General features: G+C 42.4%; 1 protein-coding gene across 6 annotated transcripts in view; it reads left to right on the top strand.

Moving 5' to 3' along the window:
- Positions 1–19308, top strand: part of ARHGEF9 (Cdc42 guanine nucleotide exchange factor 9) — a 153017-nt gene that overhangs the window by 73390 nt on the left and 60319 nt on the right. For all 6 annotated transcript variants that reach the window (XM_039850520.1, XM_039850536.1, XM_039850512.1 and 3 more), the window contains 2 exons: positions 9767–9958; positions 17851–18030. In XM_039850520.1, coding sequence (XP_039706454.1) covers positions 9767–9958; positions 17851–18030 — 372 coding nt within the window. The remainder of the gene's footprint in view (positions 1–9766; positions 9959–17850; positions 18031–19308) is intronic.

The following is a 19308-nucleotide window of genomic DNA, read 5'->3' as shown; positions in this document are numbered from 1 at the left end:
GAGACAACGCTGTAGGCAGCAGTCGGTTATCCCCCATCCCTGACCTGCAGCAGTTTAGCAGAGGGACTAGTGCTCCTCAAGGCCTGGCATTACCTGTCAGTTTCCGGTTATCTCTGAAACTGGATGAACTTCTGGGCGGTATATGTATTGGGTGGTTCAGGGACCTTGGGAGTCTCCTGGGTCTATTGAGTAAACTTCTCCCTGCCACTGCAGTGTCAGTTAACATGCCAACGCTGTCTCTGTGCCTCCCTGTACAAGTTTCCACTTGTAGCAAGGTCAGCTGCTGCCCATCCTGGGCCTAAATGCGCTACCCCCAAGCAGGGGCAGCTGCCTATCAATGTGCAGCAGGTACTTTGTGTATTGTATGGATCAGAAGCTCAGGGAGTCAAAGGCCGTTATGTCAATACAAACCCCTGCAATCCCCTCAAGAGATATTGCAGCTGGTACAGGCAACAGTGGTCTGTCCACAACTGGTTTTCTCGAAATGCGCTCACTGTGCTATCCAAGGTCTGTTGCTTGCGCAGACTGTACAATCCCAGAGCCAAGCAGGGCACAAGAGGCTGCTTGTCAATGGGCTGCAGGCACTTTGTGGCTTGGGTGAAGCGGTATCTCAGTGAGACAAGGTCTGTCTGGCCTATACCGCCTAAGTTTTGCTGCAACTTCTGGGCCCGGACGTTTCTGCTCTGTAGTCACAGATCACAGTAATACTAGCTGCTGTCTGAGGTGGTTCCACAGACACCTACACTTCCAGGACACAATATTGCAACTCTTGCAAGCAACATAGGTCTGCCTGATGCTGATTTCCGTGTAGTGCCCGCCCTGTGCTAGCTAAAGTTTGTTGCCTGTGTGGATTGCGAGTTCAGGGGAGGTGAGGGGCAGGGCTGTGGCAGTTCACTGTCAGTGAGTGGGTCGCTTTGGACAATCTGTGCGTAGGGTGGGGTCTCAGAGTAACAATGGCTGTCAAAAGAATGCAGCCTCAGTATTCCTGCAACTTTAGTAACTGTTCGCACGTTCCCGCAGAAGTCCCAGTTCACAGCCAAGCCCGCTGCTGTCTGGGATTGGCCCACAGTTCCTGTATATCTGCCAAAGTTCATGCTGGCAGCAGTGATCCGCCTGTCCCTATCTCAGAAATGCGGTTCACAGCACTGGTCGCCCGCTGGGAATGGAAATGTGGCTCAGAGAGCTGGGGGCTGAGTGATTGGAAACAAGGCTCTGGCCACAGGCTGTGAATACTTGGCCCTGCATTAGACCAGAGCTTGGTAGCCATCCAGCAACAAATTCCCCAGGCAATCTGCAGTTTGGGTGGGGCGGACTGATCCCTTCTGACCAGAGCTTCCTAATGGTTCTGTGGGAGGAGTCAGCACAGTCAAGCTGACTGGTCAGTAGATTGCCCTGTAGGGGAGCTCTTCTAAGGCACAATGGTGGCTGCCCTTCCAGCCCTCATTCTGGTACAAGGTAATGCAGACTTTCTCAGAATGAATTCTATGCAAGCCTCTGACTCACGGAGTGAGTGTCCGTCCACGGGTCAGAAAGCCTGTGCATGGGTCGTTCAAAGGGAAGTGTAGGGATTCATTCTCCTTCTGTCTCACCCAGATGGCCGGAATCCTCTCTGGTTTTACAGTCAGAGTTATTGGAATCTCCTCTTCACTGGGCTGGGAGCCCAGAGGAGACTAGGAACCCTCTCTCCTTTAGGAGAGCTTCTGCAGCCTCGCTCTCCCTCCCGGTGATCCTCCACCACCCATGGGTGCTGGTCCAGCTTGATTTGTGGCTTTTCCCTTCCTACCAGCTTTGATGTGGTTCTTTTATATTATCAGATGTAGGTGTTACGATAGCTGGACTTCAGGTGATTCTCCATGTGGATTATTTTATAATTTGATTGTAATTCCAATGTGGACCTGGGAGACGCACCTTGCTTCTACCTAGTCCGCCATCTTCCTCCATTCGATATTTTATCTTATTTTAATAAAAGAGAAATTTAGCTTATTTTCCCCTCTCAGCTATGATTTCGCTGTAGGTTGAAAGCTAATAAATAAGCAGTTTCTTTTTTTCTGATGAGATAACATTAAAAAAACTATTGCTTAAAACATCTATTTTTTGTGTGAGCAACAAATAAAATAAAATTCAATTATTAGACTATGTTTATAATAATTGTTTGTTAAGCCTGGGACTTTTTAAAAACAGGTATACAATTATTCATCTAATCTAAACTTTGCATTTTTCTGTTTTTAAGTCAAACTCCAAGAGGTTGAGGTCAGATTTTGATGGAACATCCAGATGTCCTCAGCTGTCATGGAGAATATTTACCATATTTATTTGCATATTTTCCCCATTATACTGGCAGATACTTAGTTATTAACATGTAGCCTAGGGCCAATGGGCTTTCAGCTTTATTGTATTATTTCAGAAAGAAGCCATTATTCCATAAGTGGCTAATAAAACAGTAATAAAAATAAGGATAATGATAATAAGAAAAACAACTGATACCTATTGAGTACCTATTACCCAACTACAAAAGCATGTACACACACACACACACACACACACACACACACACACACACACACACACACACACACCATTCTGCCTCTTCTCTCTACCACAATTGTCATCACCTCATCATACACCCATGCTTTTCCCTCTTGGTAAAAAAAAAATGGCAAAGGGGCTTATTAAAACCTACAGAAGTCTTTGAGATGCATTGATCTGGTGTGAAATGCTCTCACAGGTATAGAAATATTGCTTTAACTAAGAATTTGTCATCTTGGTCCAAATGCTTGCAGCATTATGAAGGACATTATTTGCACTTCAAAAAGAAGGATCAGCAAGGGAAGAAATGATGCAGAAGTAATTGCTTGGAGTTGTGGGGAAAAAATAATGTCCTCGTTAGAGATCTAACTTCTCTCTTAAACCTCAAGAACAGAAAATAACAGCCCTATGAATAGAACAAATGTGGAAATACTGCCAGAACTGAAAATTCCAGCCCATAGCAACTGCCGGTCTTAGGGAACTTCCAGAGGTCTGGAAACTACTGCTGCTTTGCCCCCAGCAAAAATTAAGAAGAAAAAAGTTTCCTTACCTGTTATTAATTGCCAAAATATGTGTGCCAAAATTTATCTGATGCAAGAGCTTCTTGGGAAGTTTACATATGAATGGAGAGAAAAAAGATACAATGACAATTTTGCTATTCTTTTTTTTAACTTTTTAAAAATTAAGTTTATTGGGGTAACATTAGTTACTACAATTATATAATTTTCAGGTGTACACTATAATTTAACATCTGTATATTCTATTGTGTGCTTACCAAAGTCCACTTTCCTTCACCTACAATATATTTGATCCCCTTTACCCACTTCACTCTCCCCTTGTCCTCCTATATTTGACCCCCTTTACCCCATCTACCTCACTCCTCCTCCTCCACGCCTAACCTCTTTTTATCTTTTTGTTGTTCTGATTGCGTGTATTCTGCTACCTTGTCTTTCAGTTTGCTGATTCGATTTTCTGCTTCGTCCAATCTACTGTTGAATCCTTCTAATGTATTCTTTATTTCAGTTATCGTATGCTCCATTTCTATCTGGTTATTTTTTATGGTTTCTATGTCCTTTTTTATGCTTACTATCTCTCTGTTCATAGTCTCATTGTATTTATCCATTCTCCCCATACTTCATTGAGCAGCCTTATAACCATTATTTTGAACTCTGTTTGTGGTAGGTTGCTTGCCTCTATTTCATTTAGCTTATTTTCTGGCATTTTCTCCCGTTATTTCATTTGTGACATGTTTCTTTGTTTTCTCATTTTATTAGCCTCTCTGTGTTTGTTTCTATGTGTCAGGAATATTTGTTTTGTCTCTCAGCCTTGGCCAGATGGCCTAAAATGTAAGATGTCCTGCGTGGCCCAGTGGCCCACTCTCCCTGATCCCCTAAGCCAGGGGCTCTGAACGTGATCTTTGTGTGGGTTGTGTGTGATCTTCTGTTGTCACCAAGCCTTTATTGTTGTTAGTAAATCACTGGATGTGCTTAAGACTCAGGCTGACTAATTGTGGGAATTGGCTGCACCCACAGGGTAAAAGTTGCTGTGTGGGGGCTGACCCCATTGAGTGAGATTTTCCCTAGCAGGCTTGTGTACTTGTTGCAACCGCCCTTTGTATGTACCGCTAATGGGACTAGTGAAGAGTTGCTCCATGGTGGTTTGGTGCCAGCCTCTGGAGGCGTTGGTTTTGTGGCCCCTTGGAAGGGGCTCCTCCATAGGCCAAGGTCAGCTGCTGCTTTTGATTGCTCAGGGCTACCCTGTGGGAACTACAAAGCAATCCGCAATGGTTGTTGCCTATGCTGGATCTATAGGTAAGTGGAAGAGACAATACTGTAGGCAGAGGTTGGTTATCCCCTGTCCCTGACCTAGAGCAGTTTAGCAGAGGGACTAGTGCTCCTCAAGGCCTGACACTGCCTATCAGTTGCCTATAAGTCTCTGAAACTAGAAGAGCTTCTGGATGGTATGCGTGTTGGGTTGCGCAGGTACCCTGGGAGTCTCTTGATCTATTGAGTAAATTTACCCCTGCCACCGCAGTGCCAATGCTGTCTCTGTGGCTCCTATACAAGTTTCCAATCGTTGAAAGTTTAGCTCTTGCCTACCTTGGGCCTGAATGTGCCACCCCAGGGCAGGGGCAGCTGCCTATCTATGTGAGGCGGGCACTTTGGGTATTGGATGGGGCAGTAGCTCAGGGAGTCAAGGGCCATCAGGCCAATATAGACCCCTGCAATCTCAAGAGATGTTGAAACTCATATAGGTATCAGCGGTCTTCACACAAGTGTTTTCCCTGAAATGCGCTCACTATGCTAGGCGAGGTCTGTTGCCTGTGCAGACTGCATGAACCCAGAGCCAAGCAAGTCACGGGAGGCTGCCTGTCAATGGGCTGCAGACACGCTGTGGCTTGGGTGAAGTGAGATGTCAGGAAGACACGGGCTATCAGGCCAATACAGCCTAAGTTTTGCTGCAACTTCTGTGCCTGGGCATTCTCGCCGTAGTCACAGATCAGTTAGACCAACTGCTATCTGGGGCGGTCCCACATTCCCCTGTGCTCCCAAGACACAATCTGCAACTCTTTCAGGCATCAAAGGTCTGCTTGCCATTGATTTCTGTGCAGTGCCCGCCCTCTGCTAGCCAAAGTTTGTTGCCTATGTTGGTTGGGAGGAGGTGGGAAGGGCAGGACTGTGGCAGTTCATTGTCAATGGGCCTCCTAGGGCAATATGTGGGTAGGATGGGGCCGGTTCTCAGGGACACAATGGCAGTCAGATCAATACGGAGTCAGTCTTCCTGCAACTTTGGTAACCATTTGCAAGTTCCCACAGAAGTCTCAGATCACAGCAAGAACAGATGCTGTCTGAGACAGGCCCACAGATCCCCAAGATCCACCCAAGTTCATGTTGGCAGCAGTAATCTGCCCTCAACTATCTGGGAAATGTACGTTCACAGTGCTGGCCTCCAGTTGGAATGGTTGGCTCTGGATCAGCTCAGGGTGTGGCAACCATCCAGCAACAAAAGCCCTAGGCGATCTGCAGGTTGGGTGGGGTGGGCTGATCCCCTCAGGCCAGTGCTTCCTAATGGCCTTGTGGGAGGGGTCTGCACAGTCAAGCTGGAGTGGTCTGTAGATTGCCAGGTGGGGGGGAGGCGGGACTAAGGCACAAAGGTGGCTGCCTTTTCAGCCCTTGTTCTGGTGCCAGGTAATGCAGACTTTCTCGGTATGAATCCCGTGTGAGTCTGACCCACCGCCGGTGTCCCCAGGTGAGTGTCCGCAAATCAGAAAGCTTGTGTGTAGGTCCTTCAGAGGAGCTTTTAGGTTTTCAGTCTCCTTCCGTCTCACCCAGACGGCCAGAATCCCCTTTGATTTTTACAGTTAAAGTTATTGGAATCTCCTCTTCCCTGAGTTGGGACCCTGGGCTGGGGATCCCCCAAATGAGACCGGGATGCCCCTCTCCTTCAGGAGAGCCTCTGCAGTCTCGCTTTCTCTCCCGGTGATCCCCCATCACTGGTGGGTGCAGGTCCAGCCCGATTTGTGACTTTGCTGCTACTACCAGCTTTAATGTAGCTCCTTTATTTTATCAGACGTAGGTGTTACAGTCAGCTGGAGTTCAGGTGATTGATTATTTTATAATTTGGTCATAATATCAATGCGGACCTTGGAGGAGACAAACTCTTCTTTTACCTAGTCCGCCATCTTCCTCCTATCCAATCTGTATTTTAACTTTTTACAAAGCAAATGTATTCCTCCGTCAACTATGTAATTAAAAAAAATAGAAAGAAAAACATGAAAAATATATACAAAAATACAAAGGCATATCAAAATTGAGATCTGGGAATGTTGCTAACTCTCTGGCAGTCATTTCTCCTCTGCCTTAGATTCTTCATCAGGAATTTGAAATATTGGTTTATTGTTATTTAGGTGTTTGAAAACCTCTGAACTATGTAATTTCCATGTTTAAGCATGGGATTAAAGACCATAATTTGGAGTATTTGAAGGCAGACAGTAGTCCAGTTTGGAAGGAACCCACCCAGTATTCCTGAAGGGCATAGTAGAAGGTAAGAAAAGAAATGCAGATTGAAGCCAGATTATGGTAATGTTTGAATTCCAGGGTAAGAGATTTGGACTTGGGAATGAGAAACTATTGAGGATTTTGGCGTATAGGAGTAGCCAGTCAAAGTGATAGTCAAGGAAATTGGTGTGTGGGAGGGATTGGAGCTGGGAGATCACCCACAGAACTCACCTAGCGAGTGGCGGCCATGGCAGTAGGCATGGAAAAGGAAGAGATGAGGACCAGAGGTATTCTCTGATTTGGAAAAGACTCCCAAGAACTGAGGGAGGAGGCAGTAGTCAGTTGTCTTGCTCACTCTTATGTTTCTCAAAGTTAGTGGTTAGGCACATTATAGTTCCAAAGTAGGTATTTGCTAAATTCAGCTGCATTAACCAAACCTTGCTTAGAGTTCAATGAAGGCTGAGGAAAATAATCTTCAAGTACTCTGAGAGTGCTTCCAGGAAGGCCTTCCAACTTGCCAGACTCTGGCCATTGTCTTCTTTCTTGTCATCCAGGAGCCCATGTGCACTAATTGCAGTGTCGATGTAAAACATTTATGAACAGGTATGCATTAGCCTACACAGGTAGTTGGTCAGGGGGTTGATACGGTATTCTGGGCTGACATTGAACCTAGGAAAGATGAGCTCATGGGCTGACCTGTATCAATGCACTTTGACATGCAGGCAAAGGCTTTCATCTACACAAAACAGGAAGCTTTCAAGAACAGAACATAGAGTTTACACCAGAAATTCATAGCCTCAGACCCAGGGGACAGTTTTTTGGACCCTGGGCCTGCGGCACAATTGTGCCTTACATAACAACTTTTTACAGGCTAAGAAACATCTTCCCTTAAATGTTGGCTCCACAATGGACAGAGATTTTTATGATTTATTGTTGCTGTATCTCCAGTATCTGGTACATAGTAAACATTTAACACAGACTTAATGAATGAATCTACCAGTGATTCTTTCACATTAAAGTAGCATCTTAACCCAACTAGTGAGCTTATGGGGTTGTTGCAGTGTAGTAGATTAAGGTGTTATGTTTTCAGAAGCTCCTTATGAAGGGTCCTGCCATCCAGACCTTTAGATCTTGCCAGAAGGAGCTTCACCACTGGATTTTGTGTAATCTGCATCTACCTAGTTGCAGTTGCCTTTCTTCCCTTTCATTGTTATTTGAAGTATGGCTTGAATCTAAATTTAGATCTGTCTTTACCCATCTTTTTACCCATCCCACCCCCTGCCAATATTCTGGGCTCCTTCCCACTGGAACTGTTTCAAAGAATCATCTCATTTCAGCCATCCGAAAGCCAATATTTTATTTTGACTTGACTATTTTAAACTCCTGAGAAGAAAAGAAATGGTTCTTATCTTTTAAAGACTTACCTATTGTACCCATTTCATAACAGAAATTAGCTTGCTTTGTGAGAAGCTGGGAAAAACTAACAGATTATTAGAGGATGAAGTTTTTATTGTTACAAATGGATGGTATCATGTATATGATGTGTTTGCCTCAGTGCCTTAGAATCACTTTTTTGAACAGATATGTTTCTTGAATAATCATCCCTCATCATTGCCTATTGATTCTATTAAAGGGCAGCTATTAGCATATCGAAGACCCAAAGCTCACCTTTGGAAGCTTGAAAGAGGTTCTGGGTGGAGATATATATATTTTTTACATTTGGCGGTATATGCAAAATACATTAAAATGAGTGAGTACTACTTGCTTAGGACTGTGGCAAATAAGTAGAATATATGCTGGTGACATCTCTAAATTCGTGAATGGTAACTATGCTCCCCACCCTCTGTGAGGCAAAGGGAGAGGGGAGAATACATAGAGTTGGGAAGTAACTACTGTCCCTCTAGCTTTATCCCAAAGCCTCTGTCCCACTAAGGCCACCCACCAACAGGGTTTTCTGGAGCCAGAAATAGGAATGCATCTAAATTGTTTCTTAGCTTCTTGGGGCTAGAATATGGACAAAAGCTGGGAGTATGGAGGAGAAAGATGGATTGTTGAATAAAGTGGTTGAGAAAACTGGTAAGCTGTTTGGCTAATTCCCCTGGAAGATCTTACCACTCTTCTCAGGTTCTCACCCTTCCTTCCACCTCCCCTCCATTTTTCCTTCTTCTTAGGACTGGAGTGAAATTAGCCATGTCCCTGATTTAAGTTAACTCATCTCAGATCAAGAGACTTCTTACCCAGCCTCTCCAATGGAGGTTTTTTCCTTATCCCTTTGCCTTCATGATTTGAAATGGTTAATCTCAACCTCTACCAACTGTATCTAATTCTGACAAGTCTAATAATTTTCAGCTTACCTTGTCCTAAGCCATTCCCTACTCCTTTCTTGTCTTCCTTAGAGCCGGCGGCAAAAGGTGATAGCACCATGATTAAGAGCACAGACTCTGGAGTCAGTTTGCCTGGCTCCTATCCCAGCTCCTCTACTTTCTAACTGTGTGACTTAGGACAAATTTCTGAACTTTTCTGAGCCTCAGTCTCCTCTTCTGTGAAATGGTGGTAATAATGGTACCTGCCTAGTAGGACTGAATAATAAACTTCATTGAAAATGCTTAGCATACTGATTGGTGTATAGTAATTGTTTAGTTAACAGCTGTTGTTATTATGTAGTATGGAGACATTTTTTACCATCTCCACTCCAACTTTGAGGAAGTAGAGATCTTTGCACATCCAAGGAATTTTACAAAAAAAAATTTAATGATTATTTGCACATCTTTTGATGGAAATCAACGCCCAACACCGTTTTTGATATGCCTACTCCAGTATCCAACTTTGGTCCCCGTGCTCATAGGTGCTGTGATTGACAATAATCCAGCTATGGCATGTAAGATGTATTGCTTAATCCTTATTTTTGACTCATCTGTGCTGACTCGATATGCCCCAGCATGAATGAATTCTACTTGCCATAACTCTTCTCTCCTCTGAAACCGCCTTAGCCAAGAAGTCTCTTAGAAATGATTTAGTCCTACCTTTCCCCATTGTCCATTTTACAGAGAGGCATAGAGAGAATTAGACTCATGCCTAGGATCAGCAAGTCACCCTAGGGCCAGGCCTGGCATTCAGTTTACAGGGATCTCTGGTTGAAGGCTCTCTGAATACCAGACAAATTTAAATTAACCTTTTTCTACTTGGCTAAAAACTTTTCAAAGAAGGAAGCTAATCCATTCTTTTTCTGCCTTCTTCCACAGCTCTGGGTGAACCAAGAGGATGGTATAGAGGAAGGGCCCAGTGACGTGCAGAATGGGCACCTGGACCCCAACTCAGACTGTCTCTGTCTGGGCCGGCCTCTGCAGAACCGGGACCAGATGCGGGCCAATGTCATCAATGAAATCATGAGCACTGAGCGTCATTATATCAAGCACCTCAAGGACATTTGTGAGGTAGGCCCAGCTATGATAGTGCATGTGTGGCCACTTAGGGTAGAGTAGAGGGCATTTCTGTGAAGAACCAACAACCCCCTTGGGCCTTTCCTGTGACAGTCCCAAGATGTAAGAAAGAGAGCTTAACTGGCTTCCTAGATTCTGTTCATCAAGTGAAATTGTTCCTTGGGGCTTCTCAATTTCTCTCTCTCTCTTTCTCCCATTTCTCTATCTACCTATCTGTCCAACTTTCATATTCATGTTCTCTTTTTCTCTCATTCTTTCCCTATACCTCCCTCTCCCCCACTTTCCCTCCCTTCTTCCTGTTCCTTCCTAGCTCCCCTGAATCTCTACCCCAATCCTCTTGGCTTCTGATCTAGCTGTCGCCACTCCATGGAAGGGCCTGACCTCATTCATTAAAATAAAACACATCTCCCTTTAAGCCTGTAGTTCAAACTTGAATGTGCACCAGAGTCTCTTTGGGGAGCTTGTTAAACATAAAGATCCCAGCTCCTTTCCACTGCCCCCTAAAGTTGTGAATTCTCAGTTTGAGCATCTCTATGTTTAACAAGCATCCCTGGTGATACTTATGCTTCTGGCCTTCCTCCCACACTTGGAGAACGCTGGTTTGGGGTTTGAACAGAAAAGAGCCTAGGGAGAGAAATACATGAGATAAAGGCTGAGTGGCCAAGTCTCAGCTCCTTCAGTATGCCACTTTGCTGCCTTCCCAGGAGCTGTGGCTCCACATTCCCTAACTCCATCCCTTCTATCTCTCTGACCTGAGTGAAGATGAGAGCCCTTTTCCTCACATTCCCTTGAGCTAAGCAGAGATAAGCCGACATTTTCAAAGGACATTTTACTAAACAGTGTGGGGAAACTAATGGGAATTGGAGTAAAGAATGTTTTTAAAAGGATCTCTGGCCGCTTCTCTCTCTCTCTCTCTCTCACACACACACACACACACACACACACACATACACACTATAGAATTCTTCTCTTGACCCAGGGAAAACTATTTTGAATATTTTTATCCCCTTCATTCCAGATGAGGGGGTCAGGTCCTACTTTCTGTCCCCTAGCCTTGTTAAGTGCGGCCAGGGCCTAGTCTGTAGTCAACAGTACAGCTCTAATATTTTTCAAAGTTTTTGTTTCTTTAGAGGAGTGCTGCTCAATAGAATTTCCTGTAGTGATGAAAATGTTTTATATCTTCACTCTTTAATACAGTAGCCACTGGCCAGCCATCCGTGGCTGTTGAACACTTGAGATGTGGCTAGTATGACTGAGAAATGGAATTTTAAATTTTATTTAATTTTAATTTAAATAGGCACATGTGACTTATGGCAACCATATTGGACAGTGCAGCTCTGGAAAGATCAAGGTCCCAAGAACTGTGGACCTTAACTTTCTTCACTTCAATTTATTTTCTCCTTCCAGGAAGATTAAAGGTTATTTTCCCTCTCCATGAGGCAGTAAAGTAGAGTGGAAAGAACAAGAAATCTGGAGACATGGGGTGCTGGCTTTCACATCTTAACTTAGTCACTAATTAACTTTGTGGCCTTGAAGGTGCCTCCTAATTCTTCTGACCTTCGATTTTCTGATTTGTGCAGGGGTTTCATTCTAACAACCTCAAGTTTATTGATGAAATTAAGTAAACATAATATTGTAAGCATTTGGGAAAAGGTAGTTTTCCTTTCTTTCCCCTCCCTTTTTATCTATTCACCCATCCTTCTATACCTCTCTTTTATCTTTATCTCTTCCTCCTATATTCACACAAATGGCTGATATATTTTTTTTTGTAAATTACCCTCTGGAATGTGCTATGTATCTTTGGGTATTAAACCACTGACATGTCATTTGTTCAGCAAACATTTAGTAGAGTGCTGCTCTGCGCTAAGCCATAGACATAGCTCCTACCCTCAAAGTGTTCTGTCTTAGACCAGCAGTGTCTAAATCACTTGGGAGGTTGTTAGAAATGCAGTCTTTAGCTCTACTCCAGACCTACTGAGTTTGAATCTGTATTTTTAACACAGTTCCTATTTGACTTACAATACATATTAAAGTTTGAGGAGAACTGCTGTAAAATGATAGGTGTCTTATAATATAGAATTTGTAATATAGGTAAGTACAGTCTGTTGTATACCCAGCAGCTGAGGGATGCTGTCAAGACCCTAAGTCAGGTCATGTATCACTCCTCTGCTCAAAACTCTCCAATGGCTCACTATTTCTCCCTGAGTAAAAGCCAAAGTTCTCTTATTACTTATACATCTTTGTGTGATCCACTCCTCCTTACTTCTCTGACTTCATCTCTTGCTCCTTTCCTACATGTTACTATTTTTCTAGCCTCACTGGCCTCTTGCTGTTTCTTAAAAATGCCTGGCATGCTACCCCCCCACACACATACACACACAGACCTTTTACATTGGCTTTTCCCTCTACCCAGAGCACTCTTTCCCGAGATGTCTCCTTAGCTTTGTCCCTCATCTTTAAATCTTTACTCCTTGAGACCTTTACTGACCATTCTACTTAAAATTGTAACTTTGTACTATGTCTCCCCCTTTCCTACTTTATGTTTCTTCATTGTACTTATTGCTATCTGGCATATTATATATTTTGCATGTTCATATTTGTATACTTACTTATTGTCCATCTCCCCTACCAAGATGTAAATTCCATAAGGAGTGGGGATTTTTACCTGTTGATTTACTAATGTATCCTCAATACCTAGCATGGTGCCTGTCACACAGTAGATGCTCAATAAATATTGTTGAAAGTCAGAATTAGATATAAGTGCTTTAGCAGAGTACATTCACATCATATTCCTTTTGATTTTCAGACAGGACAAAGGTTGTTACTGTTACTCCCATTTTCTAGATCCGAGAGACAAAATTACTTTCCCAGAGTTCTCAGGCATGGGCCCATTTGGAGTCCTATAGTCTTAGAAGGATCTTCTGTTTCCAAACTCCAAAACATCTTGCCCTCTTCCTACAGAGCACAGGGTAAAGATAGCAATGCAAGTATTTGTCTTTCCAGAAGGGGGAGTGTTATTTTCCTTCTTTGAGGACTTGCTCAATCCAGCCAACCCATGCAAAACTTTTGTTGGCAATCTGCTGGTTTTGTATTTCTTAATTATTCTTGGTGCTAAAGTTAAGGGTTTAAATGAGAAATCTTTCTTTGTTCCCACCCTACAACCACAGATGTCAAAGGAAGGTTTAGCTAGAGCAAAATAAAAGTGGGGGAAACTGTGTCTATCTGGACCAGAAGACAGCATTTTAGCCCAGGGATGTGTCACCTCTAAACCAAAAGCTGTGAGGAGGAATATGGTTTGTCAGAAAGAGCATCAGACTCATAATTGAGAATCTCAGGTTCAGGTCCCACCTTAGTCACTGACTGGCTGAGGAAACTCAGGTGAATCTTTTCCATCCTGAGCTTTGTTCCCTAGCTCTAAAATGAGTGGATTGTAAGAGTTGTGCTTTAAGTGCTGTCTGGATCTTAATTTCTCTGATTCTGTCACTAGAGAAAGCTGTGGTAGTGATCCAGGTTACTTCTTCATTTCCTGATGTTTCCTCCTTGGAAGCATGTCTTACTCAGGCGTGAATGTTAAAGTGGCATAATATACTCTTTCTGTAGTTCAGGGGAGAGCTCTAAACACTTTCCACTCTTGTGCTGTTGAGGGGAAATGGGGGACACTACATTCAGTATAATAAAAGCCACTATTTATTAGAGCATACACACACATATTCTCTCTTCCTCTCTGCCTCTTCTCCCTCTCCCCCTCCCATCTCTCCTGCTCTCTTGGGAGAAGGAAGTACTTTACAAACATTTAAGTTACAATACCCTCATTTTACAAATGAGGAAGTAGGAAATAAAGTCAAAACCATTCAGTGAGGCCAGTAAGAGAAAAGATCTTTTTAAATGAGTTCTCTGCAAAAGATGCCATTCTTCTTTCTAAATCCAGACAGTGGGATAAAAGAGTGTTGGCTTAGTTCTAAGTCACCTTGACCAATGATTGGTGATATTATATCTTGTAACCTTATAACTCATAATCAGGGAAACTGAGGCATAGGGCAAGGGGGGCTAAAGATGTCTTATAAAGTTGCTTCATCTTCCACTCTTGAGGAAGATAATATCAGTCATCCCATACCTGTGAAATAAATTCTGTGCTCAAATTCCTCCAGAGAAGCTGGAATAGCTTTCCTTGGTCATTTGTATTACTTTCTCATTCCCTTCACCATCAAGATATTCTTCTTTAGGCCTGAGTTTAGCTTCATGCTGTAGTTTCAAGTCGTTTTCATTTGATACGTTTATATCCTATATCAAGGCACTAATTCTAGCTCAATGCACTAGTTCTAGACTTCTAGATCAACCTTTCTGGGATTAAGAACAGAGTGAAATAAATACACAAATTTTCTTGACCATTACCATGGAAATGCTAGGGCTAATTCATGCCAATTGTGACTGATGTGATAATTCCCACAGTACTGTTAGCTACTGTGTGGCCTGCCTTCCCACCCATGCCTACTTACTCCTAGGAGGCAGAGGTGAGACTCTCAGAAACTGCTTCTGTTGAATCACTTCACTCCTACTGTCATATCACCCTATTCTCTCTTAATATTCAGATGGGGTTAGAGGGTATTCAATGCATGCTTGACAGTAAGAGCCACAGACCCCTTCTACTCTCTCTGCCCTGTGACAAGCCTTTAGAGACTCCCTAAGTCTTTTCTTCTCCATGACAAGCAGCACTGGTTCCTTAAACCATTCTTTACGGTGTTGCTTTTCAGGACCTCTCGACCCCACTCTGGCTCTGTGTTCTTTTCTCCAAGTTCCTCTGAAAACAGGGCTCAAATTTGAATGCTGCTCTCCTGTGGTGGTAGGACTACCTTCCTATTATGTCTCTCATTCTACCTTCTCAATCTGTTTCTTCTTTTTTTCTTCTATTTTAACCAGAGGTTTTATTTATTTATTTTTTCCCTGAACCTCATTATCTATATCTTCATTTTTTTTGGCAGTCACATTCCACAGCCTGCTCATCTTAAATTTACATATCCTCAAAAATGAGTGAATGAGATTGACCCCTAAGCCAAACCTTTGTTCTTCATTGTTGTGGAAAATTTGATAAAGTTACCAGTCAGCCAAAGAAAGAGGATGAAAAGTGAAGGCAAGACTCCAGCATACTAGTTATCTCTCCTGGCCTTTCTCCCCTAGGAAGCCCAGGAAGTTGCGTGTTATAAGGGCTAAAGGTAACATTTTGGGGTTCTCAGACTACTATCATATTCTTGTATCCCATTTCTTATTTCCTTGATAAGGGCAGTTTCAATTATTTGTACTCCCTTTCTGTAAGTCATATATCTTAAACACTAGGGTTAGAGATTTTGAGAGAACATTGGATTCTCCCCCTTTCCTTGATAACATTGTATTCGAGGCAGCCTTCCTAAGGCTGTATTTTCTTTATACTCTCTGTCAAAGACTTTTCCCCCATTTTTAACCATAAAGATGATGATAATAATAATAATAATAATAATAATAATAATAAACAGCATTAGAGGAATTTTGAAAATAGGAACAATTAACTAGAATCCACAAAATTTAAGAGAACTCTTTGCACTTTTGCATAATTCCTTCAAGAATGTCCATATGTTTATGTATTTAAAGAGTTGTTATCATCATGCCATAGCATTTTGTGTCCTGATCTTTAATGTTATATCATAAGCACTTTTCCGTGTTTCTAGATAATTTTCCCATTCATTATTTTAGTGGCTTTGTAATATTTCATTAAGCTAAATGTACCAGCATTAGCTTTAAAGAAAAACAGTTGACAAAACACTCTAGGGTCCTGTCATCCTCTGGGCATTTCTCCTAATATATAGCTTAATGTTCTTTTGTTACATCACACATAGCATAATAGAAAACAATGTGCTTGACAAATGGCAATGAATAGTATATTTGGGGAATTAGGAAGTTGCACTGACATCTCTATTTCTTCTTTCTTTTACAGAGCCCACTTTTTTTTCTTCTCTTTCATTTCTGTCATGTTCCATACTGATGTCGAGATCTAGTATCCTTGCTGCACTTTGGGGATTTGATGATAATTTATTCCTTGCCTGAGACCTTTCAAATGAGAATAGTGAACAAAAGTATTAAGTACTTCCAGAACTGGCTCCTAAGGATGAATGAGGTGTCCCTGACAGCTTCTTTTGTTTCCCAATGTGGTCACTCACTGATACCTACTACTTACCCAGATGTGACATGCTGATGTGACATTGTTACCAGTTTTTTTTTTTTCAGTTATGCTCACAGGCTTACCCTTAGGGAGAAAAAGTGGGAGCAGGGGTGAAGAAGTCTTTGCCTCCTTGCCTAATGTCAAGATGGAAAGTTTCCTGCCAGTTGATATGCTCATTCCCTGTTCCACTGTAGCAAATATACTTCCAAAGGTGATAGGATGAGAAAGAGAAGGAGAGAGAGAGGGAAAAAAGAGAGAGAGACAGAGGAAAGCACACCTTGGGAGTTAGATATTTGGCAAGGAGGGGCCTATAGAAATTTACTGCCTCTCTGTAAGTCAAGGAAGGCTTCCTAAGGAGGCAGAATTTGGGGAGCTAATTCAATAAAGATAGTGGAGCTAAAAGGGTATTCTGGGAATAGAGTGCAACTTCTTCCTGGTCAGGAATTGGACATGAATGAATGCAGAACATCTTGAGCATGCCAGTCAATGAGGGCAGCAGCCATTAGTTAAATAAATGTCACCATGGGCACAGACTATCAGTTTTCAGACTGTTTAAAGACACTAATTAACAACTGAAATTGAGTGTGAAAAGAGGTAAATGAAGTGAGATTTTGGTAGAGATTAGTAAAGGACATTGAAGCCAGTGATGAGGATCTTCCTGGAGTATATATGCCTAGATGACCTAATTGTAAGCTGTGTTAGGAGAGACAAAGTAGAGGTAGAGATAGGACCAGAAGTGGTAAGTCAGTCACGACAATGCTCCTCATTAACGACTCAACACTTAAGAAAGGTGTTATGAAAATTGCATTTAACTTTCAGTTGAAAGCAAGTGACCATAATTCATTCTCACCAAGAAAATCTTCACATGCTAATGATTTGCAATGAGGACAGTGACCATTAGTTAAAAATCTACACCAGGAGATTCAAAATGGAAGACTATGGCTTTTTTTTTTATTTTGTCTTACAGTGTGCCCTGAATCCGATTGTGTTATCTCAGTGCTCTCTTATTAAACCAAGAATCTTCTATTGATTCTTGCATGTTATCAATGGCTAGCTGTATTAATTTATCTATTTATTCACAAATGTGTCCTGAATACTTACCCTGTTAAAAACACATGCCTGGACACTTGTGGGCTTATTGGCTGAGCTCATCCAAATGATCTCTCTTGGCCAGCTACCTTAGATGGCTAAGACATTGCTTTAAAGAATGGTTTGGTTTTGTCAATCTCTGTTTCCTTTTGGGAACTTTTCCTGATGGAGCCTCTGTTGCCATATTGTTGTCAATGATGTGAAGATCTTTTGAATTGGTCCTATAAGAAATAGAACTTGAGATATATGAATAGATCCAGCTAAAGCAATAACTACTAAAATGAGTGAAAATATTTGTGCTTAACCAGCTTGTGAGAGAGTTCTCTATGTCTTTTGGGGTCCTTGTCATAGAGAATGATGGGGAAAGCTCCATACTCTGGAGTCTTTGTACTCTGAAGACCTTTGCTTGACATCCATCTTTCTTAATTACTCACTGGTGGAGTGGCTTCCTTCTTTAAATCTCAATTTCCTCATATGAAGAAAAATGAAAATGATTGTTCTCTATCTACTTCACAGAACTGAAATGAGGCTCCCAAGTGCTTAGTAAGTGGTAAAGCCCTCAAGAAATCAGAGATATCCTCAGCCTGGGCTTTTTCTTTGTCTGTAGGGCTACCTGAAGCAATGCCGGAAGAGAAGGGACATGTTCAGTGATGAGCAACTGAAGGTGATCTTTGGGAACATTGAAGACATCTACAGATTTCAGATGGGTTTCGTGAGAGACCTGGAGAAACAGTACAACAATGATGACCCCCACCTCAGCGAGATAGGACCCTGCTTCCTGGAACACGTAAGCATCTTCCTCTTTGTGGGGAGGGTTTTGAGAGAGGTTAGAAAGCAGTGGAAGGAGTATCTGAGCTGTCTGGTCCTTCTCAGCTGCATTGTCCTGTGGTAGGGTATGGATTCCTCTCTGACTCTGATGGTGACACCTTTGCCAGGGTATGAGGACTCTTAGGAAGGCACTGTGATTTGGCCTAAGACTCTTTCTCTACCTTTCTGCTCCATTTTAAGGCACTGTGATTTGGCCTAAGACTCTTTCTCTACCTTTCTGCTCCAGACAGTTACCAGTAGGATTGTTCTTCAACTTCTCTTTCCCATTCCTGTTGGGTTAGTTTCCATGGGACCCACTGTTTTTGGAAGGACTCTGAAATTATTCACTGCATGGAGAATCCAGGAATCTGAGAAACAGGAGAGGCCATGGTCAACATGAAAGTAGGCCTCTTGGTCTCCCATTTAGGGGAGAGCACTAGGATAGGAGAAGTGACACGTGTAGGAAAAAGAGATCATATGACTTAGAGGAAGGAGTACTAAGAACTGGGAAAGTGAGGATTTGAGTTCTGTGTCTGTAATGACTGTCTGGGTATCTTTGGGTAAGTCCCGCACCTTCTTTGGGCCTCCTCATCTGGAATATAAGAAGGTTTCACTCTATAGCCCGATGGTTCTTTTAATATCTTTTGATTCTCATTCATAGATGATCTAATTGTTTTTGATAACTCTTTATCCCCTTTTTATAGAGTGTTTTTAAAGAGATAATATGTGCACATGATACAAAATTCAAATGGCACATAAAAGTGTGCAGCTAAAAGTAAGTCTTATTGCAAATATCTCCTGCTTTACTTATGGGAATGTGTGTTGGGGGAGATATCCCTAAGACTATCCCTATGTTTAATGATTTGCTAGAAGGACTCACAGGACTCAGCATATAGTCATACTCATGGTTATGATTTATTACAGCTAAAAGATACAAACCAAAATCAGCACAAGGAAAAGCCGCATGTGTTAAGTCTGGAGGAAACCAGGCTCAAGTTTCCAAGAGTCTTCTCTCAGTGAAGTCACACAGGTTTGCACTTAATTCCCTTTGCAATGAGATGTGACAACACATGTGAAATGTCTACCAGGAAAACTCATTAGGGACCCATTGTCCAAAGTTTTTAGGTGGGGGGTGGGGCTGGTCATGTAGGCACCCTCTGCCTAGCATGTACCCAAATTCTAGACTCTAGGAAGGAAAGGAGGTTTCAGTATAAACCACATTGTTTGTACAAACAGTTTAGGCACAGTGAGCCACCTT

Source organism: Pteropus medius, unplaced genomic scaffold, assembly GCF_902729225.1.
Source record: "Pteropus medius unplaced genomic scaffold, Ma_sr-lr_union100, whole genome shotgun sequence".
In the NCBI taxonomy this organism is placed as follows: Eukaryota; Metazoa; Chordata; class Mammalia; order Chiroptera; family Pteropodidae; genus Pteropus; species Pteropus medius.
Note: the sequence above shows the minus strand (reverse complement) of the source record. Positions and strands in the feature narration are given on the sequence as shown.